The 13,070-nt window shown below is 43.5% G+C and overlaps 1 protein-coding gene across 1 annotated transcript in view; it reads right to left on the bottom strand.

The window, feature by feature from the left end:
• The window catches only part of ced-6 (PTB domain-containing adapter protein ced-6), a 32,038-nt gene that overhangs the window by 17,585 nt on the left and 1,383 nt on the right, over window positions 1-13,070 (bottom strand). Inside the window, exons 2-8 of the mRNA XM_084607533.1 lie at window positions 10,006-10,137; window positions 8,628-8,692; window positions 6,547-6,618; window positions 6,373-6,471; window positions 4,753-4,890; window positions 2,878-2,994; window positions 2,270-2,392 (exon numbers count right to left, since the gene is read on the bottom strand). Coding sequence (XP_084463659.1) covers window positions 2,270-2,392; window positions 2,878-2,994; window positions 4,753-4,890; window positions 6,373-6,471; window positions 6,547-6,618; window positions 8,628-8,692; window positions 10,006-10,066 — 675 coding nt within the window. The 5' untranslated portion in view covers window positions 10,067-10,137. The remainder of the gene's footprint in view (window positions 1-2,269; window positions 2,393-2,877; window positions 2,995-4,752; window positions 4,891-6,372; window positions 6,472-6,546; window positions 6,619-8,627; window positions 8,693-10,005; window positions 10,138-13,070) is intronic.

The raw sequence follows: 13,070 nt of genomic DNA, 5'->3' as shown, positions 1-13,070 counted from the left end.
CACACAAATACCAAACCATATTAAAAAAGAAAGCATGTCAGAACCATGTGGTATAGCTCAGGCCCCCATTCGAGTCAATTACAAGAGGGAATTATACGCTTACCCTATACACAGGCCAAACAAGTTCAGTAAACAGCAGCTGTGTTTTAGCTATTACTACTAGACGTTACAAACTTGCCTGTACTAGCTTTTCAGGCTGGCCTTTCAGCCTCACTCGTGGCTCCTGGCCTTCAACACATTTTTGTAAATGCAACTAAACAACTTTTTCACATTTTCTTCAAATTTAAGAAATTCACTGCTTACTCTTGTACTTCTCATCTGTGCTCTTCACTTTTATATGATGCTGTTATCCACAGATCAAATAACACTCCTTCCTATACCCTGGACAGTATTCCGATTCAATCTGTAACGGCCGATCGGTATTTGGATGTGCTTATATCCTCATCACTAACCTGGAAGCCGCACATCAAACCAATCATTGGCAGCGCTAACCGGAAGTTAGGTTATTTAGGCCGAGACTTCAGCAATATCCCGGCCTCTTTAAAATTACCACTTTATAAAACACTTGTTCTTCCAAAATTGGAGTATGCCGCCCCATTTGGCACCCTCACCATGTCACCCTTTGCGCTGCATTAGAGCTTATTCAGAATAACGCAGCTCGATTCATTTTTTCTAACTATAACCAGACAGAGTATAACAGCAATGAAATCTAACCTTTCTCTATCTTTTTATATTTGAAGCTATTGAAGCTATCAACATCCACCGTGCCAAGGACCACTGTGTAAGCACACCTTCAATCTCTTTATCGGAGAAAGAATTGAAATTCCTAAGTGCCTCCGCGCATGCGTTGTAATGGTTCCCTTTCCTTTCTTAGTGTTTTATTGTTCATCGCCTGGCTTTTTTTTGTATTTACAATTTTGCCGGTTTTGTTTCTTCACCCGTAGGCATGTTACTCCTCATAATGTTATACTTTTTAAAGATTTTTAATATTTTACCCTTTGGGCGCTGACAATTGCTTCTGCCGTTCGGTTTCAGTTTATTTTAGTGTGTTTTATTCTCACTAAGGCCCTCCACACCTTGATTTTTATCTTTTACGTTTATTTTACCGCTACTATTGCCTTTCATCTCCCGTTATTGTTAATCCATTGTTTATCTTGTGCTCCATTGATGTCTGTTTTCACCGCAATTTCGAATTTTTTAACTTTCACGTTTTAGATTTTACCACCATTGCTTTTCCTCGTCCTCTTCCATTATTGTTAATCTATTGTTTATCTTGTTTTCCACCCATGGCTGTTTTTCATCCCAATTTTAACCATTAGCAAATGTTTTAACTTAGTGACATGACTATCTTCTGACGACCGGTGACTGAGCACTATCTTTATGTTCCACCTCCACTTCTCTTCGCTACATAATCTCTGCCTTGTTGCAATAAACCTCAGTTGATAGTCAGCACCTTGTATTTGTGCTTTCTTGCGTCTCTGTGTCCCGTCCTTTGTGCTGTTCCTTAAATATGCAAAACCAACTAGCCCACCAACTCGCTCTTATTACTTTATCTTCTCTAGCACAGCGTAGAAAATTTCCGCACTTATGCCTTTTTCATAAACTTTACTATCACCCGTCACTGCACACAGGTCTTATCACTGCCCCCACCTATCATTCTTTTTGTGTCGATCATCAGCACAAGACAATCCATTTTTTGCCATACTAACACATTCGTACAGTTTTATTCCTCGCACATCAAAAGATTGGAACCACCTTCCTGCAGCCGTGGCTTGCATAGCAGATTATGCTTAGTATCATCGTTCTCTGATGAGGCTCATTTTATGCAATTCTATGTGTTAGGCATTATCATATTCGATTTTTTTTTCTTCAGTGCAGTTTTTGCTGTTTTATGTGTTACCTTTGTGATTTTTATATGTAATATTTTCTTTTCTATTTGAACATATGTATTTTTCTTGAAGCTTAACTATGTATATTTGCCGATTTGTTGTTTATTTTGTGTTTGTTGCATGTTTCTCCACTCCCCTCTATAATGCCTCGGCGCTTGAGGGTATTGAAAATAAATAAATGAATAAATTTATTACTGCAGTACAACCTATGCATACTATTGTGAATAGTATGGGCCCCCTGCGAAGGCAGGTCAGGATGGGGGCGTCATGTGACGAAGCAGTTCAGCGTGATCTCAGCCTACCCTCACAGGAGTGTCCTAACTTTGCTCACAAAAGTACACAATGTTCAGTAAAGAGACTAGCAAAAACAAAGTTCTGACCTTAGCCTTTGGCTTGTGGTTGGTCGTCTCAGTAGTAGGTGAAGCGATTTCATCTCCACGAGAGTAGTCACCGTCACGAAGACACTTGCGCAGCCGGCTGTTTTCTTCTTCCAAATCTTGGACCTGGGTAGAGATAGCCAAACATGACCCATCCAATACCATCCATCAATACTATCGTCCCTACCACATTAGTATCAACATATATATGACATCAATGTAGTGTCCTTTCAAAGACAAAGGCACCTCCTCAATTCAATCCTTTCTTCTGTCAGCCTCGGCTATCGCTTATAAACAGTGTCGTCCCTTCATATCTCCATGCACAAAGTTGATTTTGAAGTCCAGATGGGTGCCGTTTTAATGCACATATTCTTCCAACGTACCCAGTGCCTCACTTCACAAGCAGCCTGCCTCTGACAGAGGCTGACCGCCTGAACAGCCCATCGTGAAAACAGCATATGCTGCAGGTTGCCAAGAAAACCTGACAGTGACAAAGCTTTTTTTTTCACTTCCTCCACACAACACAGAAATCAACCTCAACAAAATACAAGCAAAAAAAAGGAAGTTGATCTGTTTCTGCGGCAAGCAGAAACAGATCAACTCTTTCTCACCCTTTTTTGAAGAATCATGAACTGTTTCCTCATCTCCAGATCTCTTCCCGATGTTTCCAGGAACTTCCTGTAGGCCAAATCAAAAGCCTGGCCAATGGTCAATGTTATTTCTTCAGCCTAAAATGGATTAAAAGCAATGCCTTTTTACACTCATGGAACCCTAGAAACATACGTGAAAAAAAAAGCGAACAAGACATTTAATGAAACATTTATCAAATACCCGTTCGCCAGCAAAATGATTCCATGACAATCGAACTAAGCAGATACCTTCCATCTGTTCTTCCACAGCCCTGTTTCTTGGATTTTTTTGCACAGATTATCGAATACTCCCTTGCAATGCTGGTTTCCTGGCTTGCTACTCTGTGTTTGACTAGAGGAAAGTGAACACTGATGGCCACACTTTATCAATGGCATACTTAGCACCTTATCATATCAGGTTCTACATGCGAGGAAACAAAACCAGTCTTGGCACCAATTTTTGAAACAGTCATGGCAAAAATGTCACACAGTTGAAAAAAATAACTTATCAAAACCTAACGAATAGCTTCAGTTAGCATCAACACAAAGCAAAATAATGGATGCAGATCTGATATGATGCGATCGGATCTCAATTACACAAGCTCTGCTATATGTCCAAACAAAGGAGCTCAGAGGCGACTAGAAATCATTTTAATATTTGCTCTCATCTTGGCCATGCAGAAAATGTGTTCTGCAGTCAGACTGTTCCCAGAAATGGCTTAGTTTTATTCTTTTGTTGAGATCGAAGTGAGCTGACAAATAAATGACAAACTTATATGATGCCAAAGGGCATATGCTTTTTTTGCCAGTGGTCAGTGCCCTAACCATTTGCACCAATGTGCACAGAAATGCTCAAAATAATGCAAGGAATGGTGAAGTTTGTAGGGATTCACAATCCCCTTCCCGCGCGCTGGTAGAGAGGTTGGCAGAGGAGAAGGTATGCTGGCCACCCCCCGCTGCCTCCGGCGACGCTGCCGCGGGCTTCTCTTTTTCCTGCCTGCGTAACCCGGAGACCTCCTCTCCCATTCCGAGGGACGAGCGCATCTGTCGCAACACCCTTGACGTTCTTTGGCGGTTGAGCTCGCACGCGCGCGGTTCACGATTTCCGCCGAGGAGACCACCGCCGTCGCCGAGAATTGCACACCCACCGTACACACTTACCACAACGGGATGCGAGCACGAAGCCGCGCAGGTGGGCTGACTACCTCTCACTTCGCTTGTGCGCGCTTTCCTTTTAGGTGGTTTTATTTCACCCCCGTAAGCGGCGTTCGCTCGCTACACGGTGGTTGTTCTTGAGTGCTAATCTCTTGCCGTGTACTCGAGCACAATAAACTCTGTTCGGGTACGTAACTCGGTGTTTGTCCCCTCTGGCCAGAGCCCGCCACAGTGGAGACTTCTCAAAACCCCGGGGTGGGGGTCACAGCTCTGTCTGCTAGGGCTGGCACGTCTGGGCTAGAAGGAGACTAGTGTCTAGCCCCCACGTGGCGCATTCTTGCGAGAATAACCCTCATAAGCTCAACAAAAAGAAATGCTGAACCCTTGGAGTACCAGACTACACAAGTTAAACAATGTGCATCAACAGTTTTCTTGAGCGCTGATCCCGGAGGCTAGGCTACTGAGCCATTCACTTCAAAACCAATCATTATCAAGCCCTCTTCAATGCAGATGTCATAAAGTTGGATCAAGTGCTGGGGTAATCTGACATGCAGTTTTCTCAGAAAAAAAAAAGCTAGTCTCGCAGTCGGAAAAATGTGACATGGCTGTTCACATCTCCAAAAATGTGCAACGGCCTTATTTTGAGCCCTGAAAAATGGCACGGTCAGTAGTAGAGTAAAATAAAACGAGGACTTGACGCACCAACTTTTCGCTGGAGAACACAAAGCACGAGTGCCGTTCGCCATCCGACTCCTTGGCGATGAAGCTGAATGACTTCTTGTCAGTCTTGTCATCCGCACAGTAGGAGATGCGATGCAGTGGGTGCTGGTGGAATATCCTCTGCATGCGCAACCAACAGCTGAGCACAAACTCACCTCATTAAGCCAGACACTTATTTGAAAAAGATGATGTGCCAGAGTAACCGCAGGTGAACACTTCGGAGAATCGGATGAGATTTTAGAAGGTGTTAGAAGATGGGGGGTCAAAAGCTGCACCCTAACAAGGTTCACGAGTAACCAGCTACCAAATCATCAGCACTGAGATATCAAATTGTCAAATGAGTGAGGACCACCATCAGTATTGACTGTAAGCCAAGCGTTACATCTGAAATCACAGCCTGCCTGAAGCATCGGATTTTAAACTGTTAGCATACGGGGCACGCAGAATGCAAAACCGCAAAACTGCACATTGTCACTGTATTCGCTAATAAGGCATCAATTTACAGCTCTCAACCATACCCATCTGTCCAAGAGATTCACGACGTTGAAAATTCTAGAGGGCACTTTGGACCACTAAAGTGCAATGAGGCGAAAGCCATTATAGCGCGATGGATCCTAGCCCTCCACTACAGCACCTCTATCTTCCTCTCTTCTTTCACTCCCATCTTCCTCCCTTCCTTGCGGAGAATTGTGACAGATACTGTACCTTTTCTATCCTGTAAATCAATTTAAAACGATGCTGATGCCTGCTGTGCTAACGCCTCCTAGACATCTGGGTCTCCCTTTGTTTGCTGTGTAGTGCAGCGTTCGAGGAAACGCTAAATAAAAGTTGAACACAACCAGCATTCCATTGAATGCATTAAATTTCACCGGCATTCTATAATTCGTTTACAGGAAATTAAAAGCACAGTACCTGTCACGCGCAAAATCCCGCTATTCTCACGGTAGACAAGGGGAATTATAATGAACACTTCACAATCCGGGGCGTGGCGCAGTTGGCAAAGTGCTCAGCTGGGGATCCAAGGGATGCAGGTTCGGTTCCCGGTGGAGACAAGGCTTATTTATTTAATTTCAATTATCTCCCTCGAAAGTGTTGCACCCTCTGCCGACAGCCTCCGCAGACCGCTCCTGCTGACAATGATGAGGCACTAAAGGCTTTTGCCTTAAAATTTTATTGTCATACCTTGCAAAGTGTACTAATGAGTATAATCATCATATATTGTATAGCACTAAGCAAATGATGACATTAAAATTTTCTGTGACACCTTGCACAAGTGTACTAACTAGTATAACCATCACATAATAGCACTAGCTAGCACAACTGTCACATACTGTACAGCCTCGTCCACTTCTAGCTATAACACGCTCACCGCCTTCAAAACGCTGTTGCGTTCGAACCGGCCACACAATAAAGCTAAGTGGCAGGCCATGTGAAGCAGCACATCCAGGTCCTTGTGTGCGTGCATCGATTTGCATCGATATGTGGCTGTTTCGTACGTAATGTTGATTTGAAAGCAGTGTCTGTGTTATAGCTAGAAGTGGACGACCCTGTACATAGCAGAAGTAGATAATGAGCAGCATGTTACAACGAATGTGAGCCCACCTTTGTCTTGGGATCTTGCACGGCAACACCATCAACTGAAATCGTCAGCTCCACCTTCGGCACCTTGCCACCTTCGGATCTCTTCAGCTGCTGATTGAACTGCACCAGGAGAGACGATCAGGTGGATGTGAAGTGCGTCTGAGCTCTAACTAAAGGTGGCACACGCACGCTTACCTTCAGCTTGCGTATTCCTTCTCGAACCACTTCAATGCCTTTGGGCTGTTCCACTTCAGTGAAGCCAAGAAACTTTAGAATGAGAAAAAAAGTTATCAATGCAGAAGTAGCACATTAAATGTGTTACACTAAACTAGCCACTGTTTCCCTAGAGTATTTTGAGAGGTGTTGGCATGAATGTGGCTTGCGTGTACAGGGTCGTCCACTCTAAGTTAGAATGTTGCTCCTTGCTGCTGGCACTCTGCAGAGTGCCTGTGGCAGGCACCGTAGAAACTATTGCGCAGGAGCAGTGAGAGCCGCAGGCGGGGCTTCGTGTGCCATCTGCTACAATGGGCTCTATACTGCAGTGAAGTGTGCTTCAATTTCGATTCTTTCGGATGAGCATTAAGTGCGTTATCATATTATCCGCTGTATCATGACATTGCAACTTCCAGGTAATGAAATTTCCATGACGAAGTTTACCTATAGGTGTAAACGGCCAGGTCACCCCACTGTGCCTGCGAGTGTAACTGCTTACGCTAATGATTCTGCAATCAAGACTACAAGAAAGTTGCTTACCCCAACTGCGACCCAAAATGTGATTTCTGCCTGTCTAGACCAAGAGCACAGATGAGTCTGGTCGCTTCAATGTTTCCTGCTCGTGGACTACACTAAACCGATATGTCGGGAGTGCCGGAAGACAAAAGGCGGTCATGTTACACTGGAGAAAGTTTACACTTCTAGCGCTCAACCAGCCTTGAAATTGAAGACCACTTCACCGCACTACAGAGCGCACTGTAGCAGACGATGCACAAAGCCCCGCTTACGGCTCTCATTGCTCTTGTCCAATAGCTTCTACGGCGCCCACCAGAAGCGCTCCGCGGAGCACGGGCAGCACGGAGCCACATTCGAACTTAGAGTGGACGACCCTGTACATTCTCAGTGAATACTTTTAGCAATTTTTTTGAGAACCATCACCTTTGAGAGAATTCACAGTAATACTTTTGTAAATGAAAACGAAATACTACGGAAGCCTTCCTGTCTCCGATTGTGTAACCGAGGTGCACGTGCAGCGAATCACGGGCACTATTCTAGAAGCAGACAGCACAATGCATAGGTGTGTAACACAAATCGGAGCATCGCCCGGTATGAGCGGGGCACAGGTGCGCATATTGTACACAAGCCTGAACCGCAGCGACTTAATCCGGTGTCCCCAATATAACCACCAGCCAAAAACAAGCCAACTGTAAGACTCTCACTAGACTTCATGAGTGCCTGTACTGTACAAACTGCAGACACCGTACCCGAAAAGACTTGCCAATGCTATCCTCCCAACACCCCAATTTCATAATCCATTCTTACGACACCCAGAGCCAGGCACCCATGCTATTCTCTTGGCAGAATTGATGATAGATACGTAGCACCCAACATGTACAAGAAATTAGCCTAGATCCCTCCTGTGAAAAATTTATCACTGCCTGCCAGTCGATAGCACCACTGTAGCATTATACTGCCGTACATGAGATCAGCAAACAGACACAGCGGCGAGGCCAACAATTTTCTGGCAACAAATTCTATTCCATATGGAAAGTATGATTGCTTTATTAGATCAGTTAAAAAAAAAAACTCGAAAGCTGAGCCCTGAATTTGTGGTCAGTACAAGAGAAGAAATGTGTTGGTAGCGAGCAGCTTGAAGCGCTATTTTCTGCTTGAATACCGAAAACCAGAAAGAATTTCACAGTGTTAAGTCTACTTCAGCCACGACTTTAAAATAGGTGAAAGGGAATAATACACCACAATGCAGAGAAATTCTGTAAATAGCATTCTGCCACAACAGCAGTCTACATTTCCCGAACTCTGTTCCACAGCTGTAACAAAGAGTGCTGCAAAGTGCTTTCAGTGCAACCTCCTTGGGAAAATGTTAACTAAGAACCTCTCATGATTCCTTGAAAAGAACTGACAGCTACATCCTGCAGCTTACAGCCTTTAATATAAAAAATACATTGCGAACCCAAGCCAGAATAATCCAACGGTCGGAAGAGATGTTGCTGCTGACCTTAACTGCAGTGCATCCTAGCAACAAGTCAGCAGTGCTAACGTACCTTGACCAGATAGACAACATGGCCTTTTTGAAGAGCGTCCGCAGGATGGATCCATCTGCGACCACCTATGACAAAAAGAGGGCCCAGAAACATGTAAAAATGAGAACAAAAAAACCCCTAGCAAACTCAAAATCTGCTTATTCGCTGCAGTATTGCTCATTCGTTGCCAACACTCATACTGCAGCTAAAGTGTAGTTTAGTTTATGGGATTTAACATCACAAATGAGAGACGTCGTAGTGGTGGACTCCGGAAATGTGGACCACCCGGGGCTCTTTAGCGTGCACTGGCATCACACAGCACATGGGTATCTTGCTTTTCACCTCAGTCGAAAAGCGCAGCCAGGATTCGATCTCGCATCCTTGGGCACAGAAGTAAAGCTCCCCTGACCACTGCGATGGGTGTTGCAGCTAAAGCTGTTGACCTTATACAAGCGGTACAAAGAATAAGCAGCTTGATACCGCCTCTCCTCATCTATAAAAGGAGCAAGTACACATACTCATGAAATAAGTGTGCAACTCTTTTTGCACAGCTGAGTCGCCTAATAAACCAAGCTGAAATCGTGAATGCTGCACGTTAAATGCGACCACTCAAACTGCTAGCAATTATCAACTAGCCTAGACAAATACCTTGCACAGCTCTGATCTACTATGCTTTAAAAGGACTCCATCTTCCAAAGAGCCATGTCTCTGCACTTGATAACAGTGACCTAGTAATATGCACCCTAATCCGATGCCCTACATCTCCTTATTTTCTTTGGCTCTATAAAGTCCCCTGAACTTGAGAATTAGGGATTTTAAAACACACATGTGCACATGCACATACACACAAACAAAGAACATGACAGGACACCAGGCTCTGATGTCTTGGTTTGAATGCAAGCTTGAGAGAGAGGCAAAGCAAAAATCCATTTCAAAGCAGCTAGCCAAGGCAATAAGATATACTAGCATGCTACACCTCATCTTTCCTTCGATGTCCCCTTTTCAAAACTGGCAAACTGAACTGGTCAAGGCTAGCACTTTGGTAGCAGAACAGAAGGTACAGGATGAAACATAAAACTAGAAAAGATGCCACAGTAAGAGCTCTCCAGACTGATTTCGCCAGTCAAGTACAGGCAGTTTGTTCAAATGCCCTCGGTACTGCAGTGCTTCTTTTTGCTAAGGTATTACTGCAGATTTTTTTTTTTTTACTCCATTAACTTTGTTGAGCAGTTACAACTTCATTAAAGCTTGCCTGCATTCTACTTCACGAATAAATTACAATACACAAAACAAAGCTGCAGCAGATAAACTAGGCTTAGCTGCTCTCATTTTCTTACAGGTTTCTTGTATGTTTGTTATAGGTTAGTTATAGGTTAGTTAGGCCAAGATTGCAACTTACTGCTTTTGACGGAGTTCTTGTTATTCTGGGCCCACTTGAGGAAGGAAGACTGCTTGATCATGATGGATGGATAATATTTACATGCACCAAGTGCAAGGCAGCTTTTGCAGTGAATTTCAGATGATGCCAGGCCTAAAATAAAGAAGAAAGAAAAGACTGAGTGGCCCCTACCACTGCCCCCATCATTTCCAAAACAGATACAAAAGCCTTCATACTGGACATCTCAAGCATATTTAGAACCACTGGCTCATGCATTACTAAGGCATTAATATTTGGATGTTGCTCAAGAAAAAAAAAGTAATAAAAGAAGATCTTTTGACCGCATTTGTGGTCCAGAGATTCAAATCTTAAATGCGAAATAAATGCAAAACAAAACAAAAGTAAAAAGCAGAGAGAAGGGCCACAAGAAATGAAAGCCCTTTTCACAAAGGTACATATCTTAAATCATGCTAGTAAAAATACCTGCTGCAAAAATAATTGCTAAACAATGCCTTCCGGACACATAGAACACAGCGTAGAAAACAGTAAAAACCACAGAAATGATTTGTCCAAGCGTTTTGGATAGATGCTTACACATCAGGAGCAAACACAGGTGGTGACAGAAACTGTGAATGTATTGGGTTCAATCTAAACGAATTATGGCCTTGCCAGTACTTGGCCCCTTAGCTGTAATTGCAACTATCGGCATGAGCCACATACAGTGTTTTAGTGAAGTCAGCATGATTTCATTGTACATGCATTTGAAACATGCCAACCTTATCTTCGGATAAGTTGACACCCCCAAGATGACACATGTCCTGTTTTCTGTAACCTACCCGTTCCCTTTTAGGAATTCGAACAGCAGCAAGACAACGTAAAAAATGCAATGAAGACTCAATTTCCTTATTTGATCATCAGGTACCAATGGCCCTGGAAATATTTGCTAGCAAATTCAATGCCAATAGATTTATCCGGCCCTCAAAAAAGTGGTAGACCTGAAACGCTTCAAGCTGTGGACCACTCATTGTTCATCTCTAAAACAGTAAAAAGGTGTCTTTCCACCCATGTGCAACGAGGAATGAAATGGTACTGTTTCATTTTACAGCCTAACTCTTGTACAAACATGCCCGATGGCCACGGGAACTCAAGTTTTCCAAATCTTGGACCTGGGTAGAGACGGCCAAACATGACCCATCTAATACTATCAATACAATCGTCACTACCACATTAGTATCAACATATATATGACATCAATGTAGTGTCCTTTGAAAGACAAAGGCGAGAGGTTTTCCATAAAGGTTGGAAAGAGGAAAGAGCAGTTTTCCATAAAGGTTAGAAAAACGGATGGCACTGTAGTACATCATCAGCCATTGAATTTGCAAACGAACTTCCACCAAGTAGTAGACAATACAATGCTAGTTACATTAAGAAAAACATGCTTTAATACACAAATGGAGCATCTAAAACAATATTTCAAATGCAACTTTCTCCCTGGTCAGCTGCCAAATTACAGAGCGAAAAATGATAGACTAAACTGCACAGGAGGCATGTACACATATAAGATTATAAGAAACTCGCAAAAGTTAAGCACTTAACTGCATGCTTGATCCTTATCTCCATTACTTTTCAGATCAGAAACTGAAAGCTTGGCTTAAATACTAATGAGCCAAATCCACTGGTCGTTTACTTGCTTTCATAACAAAAAATGTTGTAGCACTGCCAGCATGCAGAATGAAATTTCACTTTCGAATAAAATAAGCGTTATTTCCTTATATAAAGAAAAAGCCACTCGATGTAATAAAAAAAAATTGCCCACTATCTCGCACTAAAGGCATGCACTTGTAATTCAAGCCAACAACACACTTGAGAAGGATGTGCAAGAAATTACGTTACTTCTTTTTTCAAGGCCACCCGAGTTTGCTGTTTGCTAAGACCTTTCGAAGTTGAGGCAGAGAAGGAGTAAGAAAGAGGGCAGCTGGTTGCTCAAGGTTGGCAGAGACGCTCACAAACCCTGCTCTCTCCCCCTCAGCCCCCGAGTGAAAACAAGAGTTGCGCAAAGAGGAGGAAAGAGGGAATCCGGAAGACTGGGTGGGGGAAGGCACGAAGAAGTGGGGGAGGAGGCCATCAGACGTGACGGGGACAGGTAATGCTTGGCACAGGCTCTAATGGAGCAAGAGGGGCACTGCCAGCCATCGCAACTGCCGGGTTGGAGCAATCGAGAAAAGCAGAAAGAAAAAAAAGGCGTCCAGGAACCGTACGGCACCGAGCACTTCGCGAACAAAATGATTCCCGCTTGCCGCCCCCTTTGTAGCTCCAACGAAATGCAGAAAGCAAATGTGCCGAAAATGAAAGTATCTGACAGCACCATTTAATGAGTGACTGCCCAGTGAAATCTTCCGACAAAAGTAAAATGTCGTAAAAATTTTATTTGCTGACTATTCTAAGCTTTAAAGCGAAGAACCATGAACCTTACATACTTCGAATAGGAGAACATAGCTACTGTGCACCTCAAAAACACTTCCTCGCATATCTACAAGCTTATTGGCAAAGCTTTTTCATAAGCATAAATTTGAAATAAACTATAGAAACATAAGTGAGACAAGAGGCAACCTCGAAACTATACATGACAGGGTATACACGCAAAAAAAAATAGAGGTGCTTGAGAGCTCACTCAGGGCAACAACGCGCATGTCCCTAAAAAGCCTATTGTTTCTTATCGACGACGTTTGAACGCAGCACTTATAAATGCTACTCAAGCAGACAATCATATCACTTGGAAGCTGAAAGTATGCGAAAACTAAAGGGTGGTACAATGCGCACTGAAGGGAATGAAGAGGTGCGGAGGCAACGAGACAATTCGGATAAGTGCACCGATTCGGGTGGCAAATTCCAGTTTCACGTTCCCGCATACAAGAGCACTTTCGCATTCTTGTGACAACTGCAAAGAGAAATTTTTTCCCTTCGGGCTCCCTTTCACGCGTATCGACTTTCCTCACGCACGACGTCGTCGCTATTTGCGCCTCTGCCTGAATAATTTTCAACGATTGCTTCGTGCGCACGGACGGGTGTCATGTGATGCTTCCTCG

Source organism: Amblyomma maculatum, chromosome 6 (assembly GCF_055883805.1).
Source record: "Amblyomma maculatum isolate TAMU_Amacu chromosome 6, ASM5588380v1, whole genome shotgun sequence".
Classification (NCBI taxonomy): Eukaryota; Metazoa; Arthropoda; class Arachnida; order Ixodida; family Ixodidae; genus Amblyomma; species Amblyomma maculatum.
The sequence above is the reverse complement of the archived record's forward strand: the minus strand, read 5'-3'. Positions and strand labels throughout refer to the sequence as shown.